The sequence below is a fragment of the Pongo abelii genome, chromosome 1, assembly GCF_028885655.2.
Source record: "Pongo abelii isolate AG06213 chromosome 1, NHGRI_mPonAbe1-v2.0_pri, whole genome shotgun sequence".
In the NCBI taxonomy this organism is placed as follows: domain Eukaryota; kingdom Metazoa; phylum Chordata; class Mammalia; order Primates; family Hominidae; genus Pongo; species Pongo abelii.
The window spans coordinates 161519334-161541282 of NC_071985.2; the positions used below are offsets into that span (position 1 = coordinate 161519334).

The 21949-nt window shown below is 35.6% G+C and overlaps 1 protein-coding gene across 2 annotated transcripts in view; it reads left to right on the forward strand.

Moving 5' to 3' along the window:
* The window catches only part of NEGR1 (neuronal growth regulator 1), a 908360-nt gene that overhangs the window by 722217 nt on the left and 164194 nt on the right, over positions 1–21949 (forward strand). For both annotated transcript variants that reach the window (XM_054541955.2, NM_001133577.1), the window contains 1 exon segment: positions 1720–1871. In XM_054541955.2, coding sequence (XP_054397930.1) covers positions 1720–1871 — 152 coding nt within the window.

Here is a 21949-nt window from a genome sequence, read left to right on the forward strand (position 1 = left end):
TGCTAGACTAAAAATATGAGACAGAAGAATAAAAGCTGCCATATCCATGATATTTTATGCCCTATTATCTTATGTCAGAGTTGGAGATCATTAAATGTATTGCTCAAGTTAAAGTTTGTTCAGTGTTTATTTAACTCACAGTTTTATTAATCTGATTAAAGTTTGCATTTGTGGTAAGCCAAATTCAGCTATTACATGAAATATAAGTAATTCCCACAGTAATCAAGTATGACTGCTCATTTTAATCTGCATTTAACTACAGTATATTTCATCTAAATTCAGGTGCAAGCCACACAGTATAATGCAAAGGAGTTCAAATTGGACTCTCAGGGGATGCCATTTATTAGCATCTTCATAATTTAAAAAAATACAAAAACTTGAACACATTAAAGAGAAAAAATCTACCCTGCCATTTGGACTATCAGTTTACATAGCCTATGTTGTGATCAGTTCATCTCCTTTGCAATAAACTTGGGGTAAATTGTGTAGAAGTTATTATCAAGTTGACATACTCATTGTAGGAAAATTTTATATTTAAAGAGATAATTTCTTGAAGAGGTGACTGAAGCGGGCTTACTAATGCCTATGTTGGGGGAACATCACCTGAATACCATTGACCTTTGTACTATTTATTATGTATATAGGATACCACTATTAAGTGCTTTGTAGGATTCAAATATCAGAGAAAGCATGTCCATTTAGCCTTTCCTTTTGAGGAATTTAAAACAATTCAATTTATTTGCTTTGAAAAGACTTCTATATATAGAAACTGCTAGAGAGAATAGTACAAAAGAAACATACAGAGAGAGAGATAAGAGTCCTTTAAGATAAATTAGAAAAAAAGAGATAAGTCTTAGGTTAGACCTAAATGAGGAAGGAAGAATCTGACTAGCAGAAATAGAAGTACAAGAGATAGGCTACAGATTTAGAAAAAGGGTGAAGCAGAAGTAGGTACAACATGCATTGCGAATGGTGAAGCCATGCCAGCCTATTTCAGAGTGAGGGCCTCTGGTGGTAAATCCAGAGACTGTTGGACAATTAGTGTGAATTTGGGATAGCTGAATCCCATACTGAAGTCCAGAGAGTTTTAAAGTCTTTCCATGGCACATTCCTAAAATGTGGCAGTGGTGGGACTCAACTTTAAATGCTATCTCCTATACTATATGACTGTCTCTTTCTAGGTTTAATGGAAGTTATCTGTCTGGGTTGTACAAGAGTAAAGTGGTGTTGACTCTGGACTTAGAACCATCCTATCACAGTTGTAGGGTTAACTTTCAAGGGAGTTATTTAATAATATCTGAAATGACCCAGGCATACTCTAGCCAGCTTACCTAGAAACCATCAGTTTGTACTTTCAGTGGAATCTTTATATTTATTTCCCTTAAACTCCTTCCTGACTTTAATAGATGAGATATTATTGGTATGGTATGTTTTATTTTCTAAAATATGTAACAGTGCCTAAATAGGACATGTAGCTATCCAAACTCAGTTTGTTATATAGCACAAATAATCCCACAGGAACAATCTACAGCTGACATGCAACCTCACCTCCCCCAAATCTACTAATGTAAGTGAAGTGTAAATTGCACCATTATCACGTTATATGGTAACGTCAGCGTGGTTGAATTGTCTATGGGTTGCCATGACAACCCCAGCTAAGATAAAAATGAAACTGGTATTCACAATACATATTTACCTAGACATTATTTTGTCTTCTAGGCTCTTCAATGGCCAACAAGGAATTATTATTCAAAATTTTAGCACAAGATCCATCCTCACTGTTACCAATGTGACACAGGAGCACTTTGGCAATTATACTTGTGTGGCTGCCAACAAGCTAGGCACAACCAATGCGAGCCTGCCTCTTAACCGTAAGTAATGCAATGGTACCAAAATGCTTCCAGGGGCCTCTGGGCCCCTATCCATCTGTAGAGATAAAACCTAAGAATGGAGTACGTTCATTTTAAAACTCAACCTGATGTGACACATTCCTTATACGTCACACATTCCTTACACATGGAAACTTTGCCCCCAAATCATATAGTTGTCCAAGGATTTTATAATCGCTGTAGAAGTCTACGTGTGTTTAAAAAAATATGTTAGAGCTGAGAAAGGAAAAAATACATAAATAATAAGGCTAACTGAAAAAGTGTCTTTTGGCTGAAGTCAGTAGATTTGGTGAGATTTTGTTGTTTTTTAAATGTATTACATATTCTTGAAGTGTAGATTAACATGGCTTCAATTTACTCTTGGTTGGTTTTCATAAAACATCCATCTTGGGGTAGCCAGAATTTCACAAGCCATACATAAAATGAAACAGTAAGTAAATGATCATGGACAAAATATTTTATCCATATAGATAATATTTTTACTCAAAATTGTATTTTAAAATAAAACTTAAGATTTTATTCAAATAAATACTACACTTCTAATGTATCTTACTTCCTAAGGACTAAAAATTAATATAAAGAAGCACAAACACAAGGATCGGGTAAAAGGATAGAAACCTCCATGAATATTTCCTCCTATAATTAATTTTACTGCTGTTTAGAAGCTGAGTAACCAACAAATTGTTGCAGCCACAAAATATTCTTAATTTTGAAATCAAATGTTTCTCAAAATGTTCAAATAAGACTAGAGAGAGTATGCTGTCTTTTCACTGCCACAAAGTTATCTGAATTATCCTTATCTCTTATAGTTAATATTTTATAGTAACTTGACAAATGTATATTTGTCTTATGATCCTGTTATAGTAAGCTATCTCTGAAAAATGCAAATATTTTATAGTTCATCATAGATATCATTTCCATTTTGCAGAAATGGGGATGGGATATATGATGTTCCTATAACTTAAAAATATACTGTAATAAGTTTCCATGATTTATGAGCTTTACATTACCATAATTTAACAACTCTGATGTGAAATACAATATATCAGTTTATATTACATCTTTTATTATCCCAGCCTAATATCCTTTAGTACTCAATTTGACAGAAAAACATTGCTTGCCATGCAATAGTTACCGTATAATATGCTTGCTTAAGTTCCTTCCATGAGGATGATTTATTTAGTGAAATTATGAATAATATAAACCATTGAAAATATTATAAAGCAGTGTGAATTTCAATTTAATGTAAATATTGATACTTCTTTGGTATATTATTAATATTTTAAATGGTTTAAATATTCAAGCACTTGAAAGAATAAATGAATTAACATGCAAAGTAAAGAAAAATTTAAGGCTTAATAACATATTAAGTTTTGCTATTTAAATTTCTAAATTACATTCTGATTTTCAAAACTGAAACATTAATGAATGTGAAAAATTAGGAACAAATGCCACTTGTGTAAACATTTGTTTTACTCTGGCAATCTTAACACAAATGTCTGGAAATAATATAGTGCTGAAAAGGCTTCTAAACGTAGTGCCTTCAGAAGAGACTCTCATCATCTCTCTCTGCCGTTGACTTGCTGTATGCTGAGGTGCTATTAAGTATGTACAATTTGATTAATTTGTTAATAAAGGCAAATGTGAAAATCTTGTCTGTAATTATGAACATAGCCCTGGGAGTTTGAAAAAATGTCCATATATTCAGAACCCCTTGTATGACCTCATCTGAAGCTCTTATTGCACTAAGCTTTTTTATTTTGTCTTATAGTTATTTTTATATATATTCCATCTCTCCATCAAATTATAAGTTCGTTAAAAAGACAGGATCAATGTCTGATTAGTTATTTTATTTCCCATATCACCAAGCACAGCGCCTGCTATTTAATAAGCAAGTAGTAAATCTTTAGTAAATAAATGAATTAAACATTGAGTAAATGAATGGATGGATTAATGAATAAATAAATGAGTGAATGAGTTTTAGCTGTAGAACTTGTACTTGTAACCTCTACAGATACAAGGCAATATGACTGTAATTACAAATAGCACATTGTTAGCTTACTCTGAAACAGACTCTTTTCTTATTTTTTATATAAACTTGTTCATTTAATTCTCACAAAATCCAAAGAGCTAGATTCTGTAATTTTCCTCTTCTAGAAAAGGAAACTTTGAGAATATAAATGTGGCCAAAGCCAAATGGTTAGTGACAAAGCAAAACCTTAAACCCTGACAGTCTGGCTTTAGATTTTAAGCTTTTATCTATAATGCCTACACCCGGCAAAGCATGGCACTAGATGTTGGAAAGAAAAGGATTAGTAGGACTGGAACCCCATCCTGAAGGAGTTCTCAGATGAGTGAGAGGTGAGAAACAGGCAAGCAAGCAACGATAATGCAATAAGGTCAGTGGTACCATAATGGGGCAGAGAAGGTGCTCTTACTGTAGTCTCAAGGGTCATGAAAGAACTTTTATCTAGAGTAGCCAATACCACTATCTGAATTATAGCTAAGGTACAACTCAAAACATCATCTTAGCAATGACTATCTCATTTTCTGGGGCAGAACTTTGCAGGAGCTCATTCAGCAACAATCATGTGCACAAAGTATAGTGACACAAATAAGAGAGTGATCAACTCAGTCAGTCTCAAGGACTCAGGGAAAAATATAGAGGATATGCCCCTTGAGGTAAAGGTCATTAGGTTGAGCCTGGGTGTGGGAATGGTGATGGAAGAAAGAGAGAGGCAAGCACTCTAGTGTTGAACCGCTCATGTAAAGACATGGCAGTATGAAACAATTCAATACATTTGAACACATTATAATACTTTAATATGGCTAGAATAAAAGGTAGAAGGAGAGTATTGAGAGATGAGGGTAGACAAGTTGGCACGATGAGGATGAGAGAGTTGAAATGAGTTTTGGTTGTATCCTGGTTTTGGAGAGTTACAGAAGGATTTTAACAAAGGAATGATACAAACAGATTTGGTTTCCAAAAGACACTCTTAGGCATTGTGGACTGCTAAACCCAGATATTAAACTTTTAATACTAAAGGCAAAATATCAATAATAGTAATAACACCAAAAAGAATAGCAGAGGTGAGAGAATTGAGAGCTTATTAGGAGATAGCCATTAATGACCAAATCTGGCAAGAAAAGGAAGGGAGTTGCAAGGATCTAGATAACTGCTAATGTTTAGTTTGCATGAAATTAGCCAGAATAAGTGCATAAGAGAAGAATTAAGGCTTTTAGATTTTAAGAGGAGGTAGAAATTAAAAGAAAAAATTAGGTCATTTCTAGATATTTTTAGTTTGAGGCAATGTCTAATAGGTAGCTGGGTATAAAGTCCAGAGTGGAGACATAGATTTAAAGTTATCAGAATGGAGGTGGTAGTTTCAGCCATGAGAGTAAATGAGATTTCTCATAGAAGCCACGTAGAGTGAGAAGATTACCAAGGACAGAAATCCAAGTAAAATTAGCATCAAGGAGTGAGCCTAGGAGGAGAAGCATCCTGCAGAAGCAAGCAAATTCAATGTGGATGGAGATGCCTGAGGAGGTCAGCACTGTGGAGTGCTGTGAAAGCCGTGAGAGCAGCCCATTTTAGGAAGAATGAGGAGTCAGCACTGTCCTGTGCTATGTCTACTCAGGGAACATCTGAAAATCAACCACTGTCTCTGACAGTTGGGCAGTTAGTTATTGGTGACCTTTGCCAGAGCAGTTTCTGTGTAAAACTGAGAGTAGAAGCCAGATTTCTGTGGATTAAAGTGAAATAAATAGATGAGGAAATAGAGACATGGATAATAAACTGCTCTTTTCAGAGGTTAGGCTATGAAAAGAAGAAGACAAGGCTGATGTTATGCCTTGATGTCTAGCTGCTGGTCTGATTAGGATTCCTTTCTGATTAATAGGCCCAAGGGCTGTGTGTATATCAGCAGCTCCGTGACCTGCAAAGATACAACACCCTAGCATTTGATGAACTATACTGTAGTGAACTTGCAATGTTTTCTGTTTTTCTGCAAGTCTCCATCATTTTCAGCTCGTTTGCCTCTTTCTCACATCTTCTTTGGGTGCGAGGGAAATAAGCAAAAGTTTTGATTTAACATGAGGACACCTTAAACCCCTTTATCTTCCATGGCCTGTAGGCTTTAGGCAGTAATTGTAAGAGAACCTATAATTTTAAGTAGAGGTTTTAGTAATTTCGTCAATAGAATTACTTTAAATTACTTAAGGTAAAAATGTATGTTTTCTAAAATAAAGAGAAAGCAAACTTTATGGTGGAAAAACTACAGGAAAGCTAGTATACAATGAAGATCCCTCATCCTCTAGATTCTCTGTCCAAAAATTCCTGAAAGATTTCTGTGTTGTAAAAAGTATAAAATTGGAAGGGAAGAGAAGGAAAGACAGAGAGAATGTTCTGCAGATCACTGTATATTAGCCCTCAGGAAAGAAGTGCTTTAACAAAATTTATAATGGATGACAGTATGCCAACTATTCATAGCAAAATTCTTATTAAATAAAAAATTGGAGATTCAAAGATATTTGTTATTTTATTGTTATTTTTCGTGCGTTTTTTGCTTCCTGAACATGAGCAACTAAAAAAATGTTTCTTCCAAGTCTGTTCTTTAAAGACTATGAACTGAGTAGTCCCATCCTGCCATCTATGGGTCCAATTCATCAAATGTACACTATCACTTTAGTGGGAATTCAGTAATCGGTAAAACATAGTCATTTCTATAAGTAAAACATGTTGTACACGCTTTGTTTCTCACTTCCACAAAAGTACAAATATTTATTATAAGACACTTATTCAAAGACTTGCCATCTAAAGGGAAATAGGAGAATTAATTAAGATGGAAGAAAGCTGCATAAGCAAAGTGCTTAGAATTCAACACAGCCTTAGTTTAATACCACCCTCTCCTGAGACCTAATATATGGAAATATTTGGTACCAATTGAGTCTGACTATTGATAAAGACTCATTGCTTAGAGTCCCAAAATAGATAATGATAATATTGCTATGATGTGCGGATGCTAAACTCCCCTCTTAGATGTTCCTAAAAACATAGTGTCAATCCTTTACTGTAATATAGGTTCTACAGGTTCTAATGATGCTATAGGGATATCTCTGTGTGTGTGTGCATGTGTGTGTGTGTGTACTCATGTATGCATTTATTCAAAGTAACAAAGCATTTGTCTCAGAAATATTACACATAAAACATTCAAAGGACCGATCAAAACTGTCTTTTCCCTGCCTTAGCAGCCCTGTGGAGACAATAATGGAGTCCCAATTTTAAATGCTTTATGCAGTCAGGGCTTTTTAACTTTCTGGAATGTCTCCTTTCATATCAGAGAAAATTTCTTCCCAGCCTGTTTAATGTGATGGGCATCTCTTCTTTTCAGATAAAAAAAGAAGTCAGTAGCTAGTATCCAAAAGGAATGGAAGAGTCTACTGGAGAAAGTAAGAGTGAGAGTAATGTAGCAGTTTTTCCCTGGTTAGATTCAACCGATGCAAGAGAACAGTACCTTTCAACTGATTTGTTGAATATGAAACTAGCAGTGTCCTTGCAAGTAATATTTCAGCTCTCTGCTTGCTTCAGATGTTCCCACATGCCAGTAAGCAACTGTATGGGCTCTGTTACTTTTGCCTATTATAATGAACCCTGAAAGGTGATACCACAGATGTGAATGACTCATATTTTAGATAGAAATTTATCTCTCCTCTTGCAACTTAAAGGAGATAGGGTTTTCATTTTGGTTGAAAGAGGCAGTAATAAATTCAGACTTGGTGATTATTGAAGACAGAGTGCTCTGTGAGACAACCTGCTTTATCCTCGCAGCTTTGAGATGTTAATGAGAAGGCTTTCCTTGGTGCTCTAGTAATAAATATTTGACAAAAATGAGGTTTGCAGTTGTAGGTAGAATTTGATCCAGCTACACAGGCCTATCGACTCGTTCTCTACCAAACAAAAATAACACACACAGACATAATCATCACACAAATCATGAAAGTATACAAATTTGCTGAAGTGGAGTATGAGTAAAGTAAGAGAATATTTTACCTCCCCAATCTCATACCTGGAACATGTATGTATTTTCAAGAAGATAGACACCAAATGCTCATTTAGTGGCATATGGGAGAGACGATAACCAGCAGGCTGAAGCAGTCAGAATGACTGTTGAAGTTTATGGTGCTCCAGGTCACCAAACTGCCTCTAGTGAAAACCACATATCAGTTAGCGGAGCTTTAGTTACGTTTGTCAATTGACAGAAATTGGAGCTAGAAGTTGTCTCAGATTTTACATATTCAATTTTCTTCCAACTTTCTTAAGCAATGGAACCCTTTATTCCTCCAAATAAAACCTATGCAAACTCTTAATTTATAACAAAGATAAAACTGGAGTTAGTTTGGTTAAGTTGGAGACAAATCTTATTTTCCTACCTATCACATTACATTGCGGCCTTGAAGCCTCTCAAGATGTCATACAGTTCCAAATAATTTGTTTTGTAAACTTCTTGTCTAAACCAGTTTTTTCACTTTGTAGGTGAGGAAACTGAAACCCAAATAGGATGAGTCAGAGACCAAAGTCAAGCAACATAACTAGGGCTATCATTTCATTTTTACTACCTTTGTTCCAGTGCTTTTCCCACTACACAGGTGGAACACCAAAAGCTTTGAATCGAGCAGATCTGAGTTAAAACTAGAATCCTTCATGAGGGATTGTAGATACTTTAGTCACCTGACCTATAAAATAGGGGAAAATAAATTATTTTAATAGGATTATTGTGAAGATTAAATGAGAGGACATGCAAAATGGCCAATACACTACTAGTCTAAAACAAGTGCCTATTAAATGCTAGTTTCCTTTTCTGTCCTTCTCGTGTATAATTCAAATGTTGAAGGGTAAACACAGGCAAGCACAGATCTATATAACCTGAATAACTGTGTAACTTTATTTCACTGGATAGACAAATTAGCAGCACTGGTCCTTTGATTCATTTATTAATGCACTATGTATGTCATTATGATATTGCCCTTTTTATTAGAATTATTAATTAAATCAGCCATGCACGTAAGCATTCACTTGTAATGAGTAAAAAAAAAAAAATGGAGAGGTTGTAAAAGATTAATTACTCTACTGATGTGTTTCTCCCAGGTTAAGAGGCAATTTGACAGCGGCATCTTCAAGCTACTGGTACAGCACATACACTTCCCACAGCTGACAAAGGGTCAGTAAATTTGGAAGGGAAAGGAAGCTTTGGTATTTGGTGTTGTCATTGATCAGACGTGAAATATGGCTTGCTTATGAGGGTTAGGTACCAAAAAGACATAGAAAAATAAATTAGAGTTTCCAGTTTAATCACAAAATTTTACTAGAAGCCCTACCCTTGGAGTCAAACTGGCCTTAAATTGGAGAGCTCCATAGCAATTAACTGCCTGGCCTCAGCATACCAATTTATAATATGAGGAGACTAGACTAACTAGTCTTCATGTTACCTTTCAGCTGTAATGTTTTCAGATCCTAAGAAATACATGCATGTTTAAAAGATAGTAGTATGTATGTATTGATTATTATTTTTTAAAGTTAAACTTACTCCTTAACAAAGTAGAAGTGCTGCCAATATTTTTACCTTCTGTATATTTTTGTTATTGAACTCACAATTATTTTTATTTGACCAAAAAAAATGCATTTTAATGTGCTTGTCTCTGTAGTGAGTTTCCATAAAACTTAGCTCAAGAGCACTGCTGGCCTAATCATTTTCTCATCTCTACACAGAATTTTACTCTCCAGAGAAATTTCCTTTATGTTCACAGTTGCAACAATCTTGGCCAGTAACCTATGAAAAACGCACTAGAATAGACATTGTGGCTTGCTATTTTATTTCACACAGCTCTAATCCTGTAACTAATTAGGCCAAAATGTGACTTGAGTATATGGGGTTGTGACTATTAGGACTTTGTAAAAATGAAAACATGCCAACATTTCCAGTCAAAAGAAAACAGATTAACTGAGTCTTTCTTCAGTATGCCTTTCCTGATCTTTTCTCTTACAAAGCCTTTTGGAGGTCCTGTGAGATATTTCTTTCCCAGCACTTCTGAGAAGTTTCTTGGAGCATACTTACCCAGCGTGCACTGTGTTCCCTGTAACTGTGACTCCATCTAAAGCGGGATCCAATGGTTTGAGCACGTAATAAGGTGGCAAAGTCTGGGCCACTGTATCATCTTCACTTCTGTGCTGTGATTTCTTTCTCTGAAAATGGAAATGTGACCCCTAATAAAAGATCCAGGAATATATGTGAACAAAATGATTATTATGAAGTTCTGAGTATCGTTATGATTAAACTTCCCATTTCTCTTTAGTCAGAGTGAAACATAGTTACTAGGGTACTCCACTAAATGAAAAAGTAAATTGAAATTGGCTCTTTTTTTTTTTTTGCCATTCTGATGTTCCAGATAAAGGTAAAAAGAGGAGGAATTAACTGTGAAAGCAATAATATTTCAATGGGCCACTCTTTCTCCAAAGCACTGTAAATTCAGTTTTAGTATCCATAAAACTGCTAGGGAAAAGACTGAAAATGGCGTGTCTTCATTGAATATGTCTATTCTGTGTGGACTGGATTTCCTTTCTTTATAAATATAATTCAACTGGGATTTCTCTGCAGAGATACAAATTAACTATCCACCCAGTATATAGTTAAATAAGATTTGAATAAACCAAGCCAGACTTGCTTGCATGGAAATGTTATTTCACCTATGCTCTGGCCAGGCATTTATAGTAGGTTGGATTTTCCAAATTTTAGCTTATTTTTAAGCAAGGCTTCTCTTTCAACAGTTTTAAAGAAAGAAGCAACTTCAGTTTCCTAGCTCTCAAATGTGTTTTTTAGATAGTTGCATAATCTTCAGTTCCTTTCTTTGAGTCAATCCAATTAGTGCATATGTGGAGCTGCTTAATTAGTGAGGCAGATCATAATTCTTGCTGAAGAACCATTAAAGTCACTAATCAGTCCACTTAGAATGAATTCCAAGTTTTCTAAAATACTTTCTAAGACAAGAGTAACAACATATATGTTTTCCTAAAACTGGCAGAATAGTACTATTTGCTCTAAGAATTAGTGACCATAACTATAGGGAAATTTGTATTTTCTCAAAAAAATTATAACTCCTTGGGAGCACTGTAGTTTCTGATATGCGTACAAACTGTAGATAATAACTATAATCAAACTGACTAACATTAACTAAGTAAACACATTTTTTAGGAAGACTTGCATAAGCGATAGATGCACATCAACTCTGCAGGCTTGACTCTTCTGGGAAAGGATAAATTGAAAGGGTTTATTTCTCTCAGGCTAACATGTGCCTGTTGGAGGCCATATTTGACATCCTTTCTTACACCCATTTTGCTTCATTCTGCAGAACCACCTGTATTTCTCTAACATTCTTCCTGACAGCAACACCTGAAAGAATGAGCCTCACATGCTAAAATAATCTTAGGCTGCCACATATCACCTTCATGATAAATCTTCCATTTATTATTTTCATTTCCTGGTTACCATCCTCCTTAATTCTTTTCTCTGTCTTATTGTTGTGATTGTCATATATTTTTTAAAGTTTTTTTTTAAGTTGCTGACTCACATTAGTGATAGGCTCTCACCTGCTATTTATATATTTATTTATTTATTTATTTTTACTTTCTGTATCCCTTCCTCTTATTTTCTTCCTCTTATTTCTCCTCAACTCCAGGACTTAATCATCACCAGAAGAGACAGATAGATGCTTCTCTAACCAGAAGTATAGATTCAGAACGGAACCAAACAGCCTCTGAATAGGCAAGCCCAAAATTGCTTTTGAAAGCTTCATCACTGAAAATGTAATCAAACTTAGCTTACCCAAAATTGATTTAAGTTGCAGCCTAAGGGCCAACCTTTGACCAGGGCAGCGTTCACACTTGCATTGATTCTGCCTGCAATTGAATTACTCAGGCAATTCTGCGAGCTTTCAGCTTTAGCCCTGGAGTGCAAATGGCCAATTTGGGAGGCAACTTGCTTGTGCTTGAAATTTGCAGAAAGATTTTCTCATACATTTCTGGGGAAAAGCAGGATTACTTTTTTAAAATATTATCTTAGTCACAGAATTGGCTGCCCAAAGCATATTTTGTTTCCTTGTTTTCATATTTGTTTTGATTTGAGAAAACTTTGTTTCCCCCAAAGAATCTCTTCTGACTTTGAAAAGATGAGATCTGCTCCTTCCATATGTGTACTAAAATTTAGAGGAAATGAAAATTAATGAGAAAAAATAAGGCAAAATAATATGCTGCTATTAGATAGACAGAAAGGCCAGAAACACAATGCATTTTATAGTTCTAGAGGCAAAAGTTAAAAATATATATATATGATTATGAAGCAAAATAATACTCTGTAGGTCTGTATAGGATTGTATTCTATGACAAATCCCTCCCTTTCTTTCCAAAATATTTTATTAGATTCGCATGAAGAAACATTACAAGATGCTTTTCTGCATCATAACCGTCTTTTGTTAAACACATATTTTCTATAGTTTTTCCCTTTGTACTGTATATCAATTGCACATTATCTACCCTCCTCACAAAACTTCTTTCATTTTCACATAACCATACCATCTCCATGTGTTTATTTTACATAATTATAAAAAAAATCAATTGTATACCTTGCAAAAATGTCTCCATATTTTTATTCAGTCTTCCTAAGTAATATTTTAATGGCTTCACTATGATACATTTAGTGGTGAATTGTTAAATATTTAACTGAAGTAAAGGTTGTGTGTAGGTCAGGCATAGTGCCTTGGTCCTGTAATCCCAGCATTCTGTGAAGCTGACGCAGGAGGATTGCTTGAGCCCAGGAGTTTAAGACCAGCTTGGGCAACATGGCAATACCCCATCTCTACAAAAAATACACAAAATTAACTGGGTGTGGTTGCCTACACCTGTCATCCCAGCTACTTGGAATGCTGAGGTGAGAGGATCACTTGAGCCCAGGAGGTCAAGGCTGCAGTGAGCCGAGAACACGCCACTGCACTCCAGCCTGGACGACAGAGTGAGACCCGGTCTCAAATTGAAAAAAAAAAAAAAAAAAAAAAAAAAACATGTATATAATGAGACTTACAAATAGTAAGAAAATATGCAATTATCTTTATTGTAAATTCCATATAGTCAGTTGCTTCTCACAGATTCTTTCACTGATTTTTGGCAGAATCATGTATCTGTAACCAGCCCATGATTATAATCCATGTATGTGACATGCATGATGTTGCACATGGAGCTGTATTCTACCTATGAGGATTATTCTAACTTGAATAAGAGATGATATTTTTGTGGTAATGAGTTAGATGAAAATAACTGTGCAACTTTTTTGCTGAATCGGAGAATAGTTTTGGAATACTGCAAGAAAATTTCCCCAATTTTTTGTGTTGACATTCATGTAATGGCCACAGACATGACACATTACGTTTAATCCCTATTAACATTCACTTCATCATTTTCTTAAGTCTCGACAATCAACTAAGCAATAAATCAACCTGTAACTTGGACCATTTGCCGGTTTCCATGGTATAAACATTCCCACCATGGCTGATTTCAAGCTACCAAGTGATACTACTGAATGCAGAGTTGGGAAGAGATGTGCCATATCACACACCATTTTATAATATTTCTACAATACAGACACAAGGATGCAGGTAACCTCAAGATTATAAATAATAGTAAACTGTAGTAAAGTAATCTGGAGGTAATGAGGTTTGAATAGTTATTGCACTTGTGTTTAGTATCACTTATTAATTCTAAACTTACAGAATTTAATTTTAATAATGGCCGTATTTAATAAATAAATCGCAGAATTTCCAAAACTTTCTCAATTGGCCTTATAAGCTAGTATAAGCCAGCTTTAGCGTGCCACTATCTACCTGAATGGCTATAAAGGAGAACATAATTTCTCTACATGTAACCTACATGACTCTAGACAAATTACATAACCTCACTTATCTTCAATTAGTCCATCTGTAAAATGGAGTTAAAGGAGTAACACCTAGCTCACATAGAGATGGAAGAATTAAGTAAGATGGACATAAAGTGCCTGGCTCCTGGCAGGGATTTATACATTATGGCCTTTCTTTACCCTCTTATACAACTTCATTGCCCTCCCCCCGTTATTTCTATAATTTTCTTCACTTTATTTTGATGTAAGGTTGATTCTATTTTGTATCTCCAAATCTATATAATGACCTCTGACAAAATTAGGATTTTATTTTGTCTCTATGATAAACTCATGCCTACCTAAATATTGTTACATGCATGTCACATTTCTTGTTTAAATTTGCTGCAACACAAACCAATTCTTTCTTACAATTGACTCTTACTATGCTTCATTCCCACTCCACAGTAGATTTTAAGCAATATCATTCATTTTTTCCTAAGGTATGAGACCTCAGAGGATGCTTATTTTGTAATGTCTTAATTCTATGAAGCCAGAGAGAAAAACATATAACCTGGTCATAAAAAGCATTCATATATTAGGGCAAATAAGCCGCACATTAACATCACAATAGGTTCCAAATCCATTGTTATCTTTCCTCTAACCTGGCTAGAGTCAGGGGAGGGGAATCTATATGTTAAACTGCTTTGAAATAGGTGGAATCAGTTCCCTTTCATATCATCCTCTCCACTACAAAAAAAAAAAAAAAAAAAAAAAAACTTAAGTAGTTGTATTATTTTGTTTTCCAATTCTTCTTAATTATTTAAAGGAAGAAAACACATTTGTAGACTGCATGCTTGGGACATAAGATTAACCAGTAATGTCATAATTTTAAAACTTCAGCATTTTTTACTTATTCAGTTTATTATCTATATGCCTAGTCTCATGCTGTTTTGGGAATACAAAGTTGAGCTAAAATAACTTGATTCACAACTTTTTGGAGATTGTCAATTTTGAAAAGGAGTTTGGCAACACAAGCAATTATCACAAAATGTAATTAATTCTTAGGGGTGATAGAAAGAATGACTAATATAAGTGAATAGTAGAAATCCCATGTGACTGGAACACAGAGGACAATTGCAGGTAAAGTGGACAGAGCTCGGTGAAAAGAAAGGCAGATGCTAGCTTCTAAAGTGGACTTGCAAGGAAATGTAGCAGAAATGATATGAGCCAAAAACCTCTTTTCATATACCATTGCTAGCTTTTAAAAGGTGAGTGACAAAGGAACAGTGATTACTAGAATACTGTAATGCTTTGGTTCATAAGATGTGTCATAATGCATGTGAAATAATCCCAGTTACTAAGATGAAGCCTACTGTTAGTCTCTGCCTTAAATTCTCTACAACTTTTGATACTCCTCAGACAATGTACTTATTTATCTTCTCCTTATATATTTCTAGAAAATCAGATATACTTGTGCTAATTTTTTCTTAAAGGAAGAGTAATTACTTCACTGTTGACCTATTAAGCTGATCAAACAGTAAGATAAGTACTGAGCTATTTAATGAAATATTTAACCTTTTTCTAATATAACCTTCCCGAACTTTTTTCTAATACACTGTTAGTCTATTCATTAATTCATACCATATTTGTTTGGTCTAATCTCCCTTTCCTTCAAATTATACAGGATGTTTCAAGAAGCCCCCCAAAGACATTTATGAGCAAAATCTTTCATCTCTGAGTAAAGTAATACCACTAAATAGTCTTGCCCCTGAGTGAATCCATAAAGAACTTTTTTATATAGATGTATAACACCTTGTCTTCTGATTAGAGAATTGCCTGATTGATAATGGCATGATAACAGCTTATTAATAAATATTAAAACAGATTTCAGTGAACTGGAAATCACCCCATAAAGATAGTTTACCAATTCAGCTACAGTTTGTTATATCCAATGAATTACTAGCCATAGTATATACTGTCACCAGCCCCAGATCAATGAAGAATTAAGTTCTCTAAAGAAGAACTTGCCTTTGCATGTTAGTTGTTTTTTGTTTCATTTTATTGTGCTTTCATTTCTAATAACTTATATCTCTAGTCCCAGCCTACCATCTTAAAATTGGTTATAATAGGAGCCCGATGAGAGAGCTGAGATGGCTTAGCATAAATCCAGCATCATTGTTAATCAGAAAGTATAATATAAATGTTTATGTGTATTATACTCTACTAACTGATGGGTGTGAGAAAAGAGAAGTATTAGGAAAGAAGTATAGCAGCCTTTATTCAGTATGGCTCGTGTAAGATCAGACTTAGTATCTAGGCTCAATTAGAGAATAAGGAAAGGCAGAATGTAATGCGCTGCTATATCTTGATACAGATAATCATGACTTCAGGAGTTCAGAGAGAGTGTGTATCAGTACTGGGAAAAAAAATAGCTCCAAGCGAGTATTCTGCTGATGGTGATTCAGAATCATTATCTTCAAATATAAAGGACAACATTATTATCTTTTGTGATTTAACAATAGTTGAATTCAACGTGAGATAGGCCTAGCTTTTAACAGTTTTGGAAAATATTATGTTATGTTATTGTTGTTGTTATTGTCATTGTTTACAAAGGAGAGTTCAGCAAAGAGACAAGCTTAGACAGAGGATGCTTTCAGACTAGAAATTGGTCTGATTACCACATAGATGGATAACAGAAAAAATCTGGAACCTATTATAACATTTTGAAATGACTGTTTAAAGTGCATGTGCATGTATATAGCTAGATTAAAAATCACACAATATTGATTTCAGTTCTTCATGGCCACTACTATGTGTATTGATTGTAAGCAACCCCTTTTAAAAGACCAGGAGATACATAGTCATCTGGGTTTCTGTTTATATTTCTCACTTCAGAGTGGCTTGGCTTCTCCTCCAACATTGTTGACAGATTTTTGAAGATTGCAGCCATGTCATAGGCTTCTTCCTAGGTGATCCCTTAAAGCTATAAAATTATAGCGTGACTTCTTTAAAATAACTTCTGAAATCTTAATGTCTAAAACAAAGGTCTAGAAACAAAAGCAAATTATTTCATCTACATTTTATTTCACCATTAAAATTCTATTGAACCAAAGTGCTTAGAGACCCTCCACCAAAAAGGCAGGAATATTCCAAGAACTAATTTATCATTTTTTATTCATTACTATTAAAATTCTTTGAGACTTGAAAAGAACTGACAAAAAAATTACAATTCTGTGAATAACTTTCTAGACAACTTCTCTAAAGCATCTGTGTTAGTTAGAATTAGAAACAGTGGCAAGTGACAAAACCCAAAATAACAATGACTTAAACAACTTTATTTTTCTCTCATATGGAAGCCCGCAATAGACAGTTCAGCACTTGGAATAGCATCACTATATCAAGGACATAGCCCCTTCTATGATTTTTGTTCCAGTTTGTAACATTCATTCCCAGGGTTATTTTTTGGTCCAAGGTGGCCACTTCAGTTCAAAGCATCATATCTATACTTCAGACTGTAGGAAGAAGAAAAGAGAGAAGGAAAATGTCTCATCTCCTCCTTTTATAAATAATTCTCCAAATCTGTAGACATCACTTACACTTATGGCCCACTGGCCTTTACCTACATGGCCACACTTAGCTGCATGGGAAGTTAGAAATTTTGTTCTTCGCTAGTATTCTTTGCCAAAAATTGTGGTTATCTTATTATAGGAAAAGGATATGATAGATATGAAAAGAAAACCAGTAGTCTTTACTACAGTCTACCCCTTTGTGATGCCAATATCTAGGCATGCCTTTCCTTGTCCATATAGAACACACTCATTCCTATCAAAGATAGAAAACCATGGTTTCTTCATCAAGATTCTAGATAACTGAGGGCTAGAATCTCTGAGTGATTCACATTCTTCTTCCTCAGCCTGAATGTGACATGTTGTCTGATGATCTTTGGGTTACAACAAGTTTTTTTTTTGCTTGTTTTTTTCTCTGTCATACACAAGCCCAACATACTATGGTGGAATATGAACCAGAAAACTGCAATAGGACTCTCATTCTGAGAAGAGGAGAAAGAAAACAAAACAGCAGCCACGTATACACCAATGTTCAGATCCTGCCAGTTGGAAGAGTCAAGATTCACTTTTCCAGCAGTATAGTATGTTCCTTAGATAACTCCATGGGCAGCCACTCATTCTGCGCTCTGGGAAGAACTCTCGAGTTCTTTGTCCTCTGTGGCTCTTGTCTGTGTCCTCTGGAAGTTGTTTCTTGGACACTATGCTCCATGACTGCATATCAAGAAAGCACTGGGGCTGAGCAGCTTGCGTAGCCCATTTTGTACTGCTGCAGACTGGGGACACAGAACTCTCTTTAAAGGTTGAACATCTGTAATAGCAGACAAGGCTTGTGGCTTCTTTGACAAAACAATTTGCTCAAAAACCTAGTAGCCTTCCAATACAGTTAATTTAATTTGTTAATAACATTAGGGAAGATTTTGTGTTTTTTTGTTTTGTTTTTGTTTTTGTTTTGAGCCGGAGTCTCGCACTGTCGCCCAGGCTGGAGTGCAATGGCGAGATCTCGGCTCACTGCAACCTCTGCCTCCCGGGTTCATGCCATTCTCCTGCCTCAGCCTCCCGAGTAGCTGAGACTACAGGCACCCGCCACCATGCCCAGCTAATTTTTTGTATTTTTAGTAGAGACAGGGTTTCACCATGTTAGCCAGGGTGGTCTCAATATCCTGACCTCGTAATCCACCCGCCTCGGCCTCCCGAAGTACTGGGATTACAGGCGTGAGCCACTGCGCCCAACCGGGAAAGATTTTTAAGTAGAAAGGGCTTTGAATGCTGAAAGCTCCAATGCCTCACTTACTATCCTCTTTGTTTTCTCTCAACCAAACAGCAGCTACATTGAGGAAATCTGAACTGGTGTGGTTGGTTGGAAAGGCAATACCCTTAGTCTTGTCTGTGCCCTCAAATTTCACAGACTTCCCACAGCAAGTGTGTTAGTCTTCTTTGATGTCAAGGTTGATGCTTTGTAGCTATATCTCTGCTGCTTTGGTTGGAGGCAGAAGCAACTGGCCTTTTCAATGTTGCAATATATAAATTACCAGGCTCTTAATCAATTTAGATTGTAGGGTGTATGAGCTCCTCCCTTAGCAGAGGTATGTATATTCCTTCCTCTCTCTCTAGATCAGCTAGCACCATACTGAGTTTATGAGTGAAAGTGGCATAATGCAGGCAACACATATGAGCGATCCACATTCTCCTATTATTCTTCTTCCCTGAAAATTATCACATTACAGATTTAGTCTCAGAATAATTTTGTCTCAAACAACAAACAAATAGTTGTTCTCCTAAAGATGTCTACATTCCATAATACCCCAAATGAATAGGGACCTAAGAATTATCAAAACTAAATGGACCCAGAGATAATCCAAATGGTTTATGTATTTTGAGTTCAATGGGAAGTTAATTATCTTCACTGAATAAGGCATCATGTATACACAGAACATATGCACATCACTTAATGTAGAATAAGTATGGGCTAAGGGAAGTAAATTATTAAGGCTTCTAAGAGGTTCCCAAGTCCCTTGGGCTAAAATAGAACATAAATTTATGGATATGTGCTGTATCTTGTAGTGGTGGGACAATAACAAAGAATTCCTAAGACATGAATGCTATTTTTAAGTCACTAATTATCTATAAACTCCCATCACCTACTTCATTTCTCTCTCCTCTTCTCATTTTATACATGAAGAAATTATTCCAGAAAGAAAAGGTAGTAACTATTCTTTGGCATAATTTGTTAATGGTAGAGCGTAGGTAAGAACTCAGTTTTCCTAATACTTTGTTTTTTGCAACCGTGCTAAAAAAGACTGTAGAAATCTGAGTCAATAACTGCAAAGCGTCTGAGATTATACCCTACTTATAAGGTAATGTTAGCTTGCCACAATCTCATTGATGCTGGTAGAAAACACAAGACTCCTGGGTCAGAGATATAAAACTTTATTTCTCACAGCAAAAACAATAGGCAGAGAGTCAACATGTTTGCGTCAGTTTCCTAAGCCCCAGTTCCCATAGGGATAGCATGGCTGGCCATTATGGATGCGTGTACATGCAGTAGTGTCTGTTACAAGAGAACAATATTGAGTTTAGGGAACCTAGTATTTTCCAGAAGCCAGTAAGTAAGGCTGCTCTTTTTCTCAGAGGAAGACATTACTTCATCCTGTAAGAAATGGCCTGAATAAAAGCATTTACTTTTTATCCTCTACTTGGGTCTTTCATTCTTGGCATTCCCAACAAAACAGGTAACAACAAAGCATGCAGCAGTGCAAGAGACCCATAAAGGAGTGTCTCCCAATAATCTGCAGATATATAGAGATAAAAATGGTAGGTGTATCCTTTAAAGGGCCACACTCCATTAAATAGCTAGGCTTTAGGGGAATTCTGGTTGGGTCCCTAAAAGGCCTTTTTAGGTCACCATAATCTAGATTCTGGGCCTCTATTTCAACAGTGTAGAGAGTCTTTCTTGTCATCTGCTTAGGACTTAGCAGACTATGATGACAGACTGACAATGTCTAAAAAATATACGAGACTACAACATATATTCTGAGTAGACCCTAGAATATCAATTTATTAATTTATAATAAGAAATTGACTTGGTTTATAATATTCATATTGGCATGATCAGCTCATTCTGTTCCTAAAATGAACTACAAGAGAAGCCACATCAAAGTCAGAAGTCATTTTATTAATTCATTATGATAAATCACTGTCTGAGGACAGAAAATTGTTGAAGTCTGTAGGATCAGCCATTCATTCTCTGTAGTTAGACTTGTAAAGAACACCAGATCACAATCAGAAGGTTGCTTGATGACCATGGAGTCAGAAGAAGGGGAGATAAAGAAATCCAACATTTAATGGCATTAGCCTAAAATCAACATTGATTAATTTGTCTCAAAAAAATGGCAATTTTGCCAATAGGATTAAATGTGCATAACATTCAATAATTCTGACTCCCTTTTCTCTGAGTGGTACATACATCATATCAATCTTCAAATTCATTCCTTTTCCCTCCCCAATTTTCCTCTGTGACTTCCCTTTATCTATTCTATTCATGTAGCTAACCAGTCCTAGATCTCTGCGTCCTTTCCTTTAGTGTAATATCAAACCTACAATAGCCATACCCATATTAAGCATACCTACAGTGTTTCCAAACCAGAGGCAATGTCATCATGTAATTTCGTATGTGGGAAAGGAAGCTCCCCAGCACAAGGGAATTTTCTGCAAAACCCTTATCCTAATAAGAATTCTGCCTCTTGGAGGTTTCTTAAACTAGGCTTATCCAGGAGCACTTTCCTTGCCAGTCTTCACAGTAACTGAAAATTGCTTTCAAGATGATATTAGGAAGCCAATCTAAATGGTCACCCTTTATCGACTATTCATTGATTACTATTCTAGGGTCCCTTTAAGTAGGTAACAAAGCAGAAGCCGAGGTGCTATGTTTATTCAGTTATTAGTGTCTAGCACAATGATATGTGAAATCAGGCATTTATTAACTAGTGTTGTTTCCATAGTAATAACTCCAACGTCGAGTAGGTTAGTACACTTATGCATTTGCAAAATAAACTTGAACACATAGAGATGAATTTAAATGAATATATACCCACAAGTCTGCTATTCAAAGCCTCCAGACCTCACGCATACATGGCTGACCCTATGCTGGAAATCAATGCTTAAGCAGGACTTTGCAGTGATATAAAATGCCTAGCAATTGGCAACACCAGATGCTTTGCTTTTCTCAATAGTGAGAAGAGTTAATGTGCAGGGTACTGTTGTTGAGCATATTATTTTCTGTCCAGAATACTGAAAATAAGTATGTGTTAAGAGTTTGTGCTCACTTTAGAAATAGAAGCCCTGTGAAACAGATGATAATGACGTGGTCTTGATCTGAACAGAGCCTTACATTTCAGCTGTTTACTTGTCCTCTTCCCTAGGAGGAATTAGAATTTCCCAGAATCTCAACAGCCATGCTTTCTGCCTTTGTTTAGACTTGCTATGTGTTGCAAGACTAATGGGTAATTTCTGTAGTTGTGATTAAGATAAAGGAACAGAGATCAGAGGGGTCACCAATACTTAG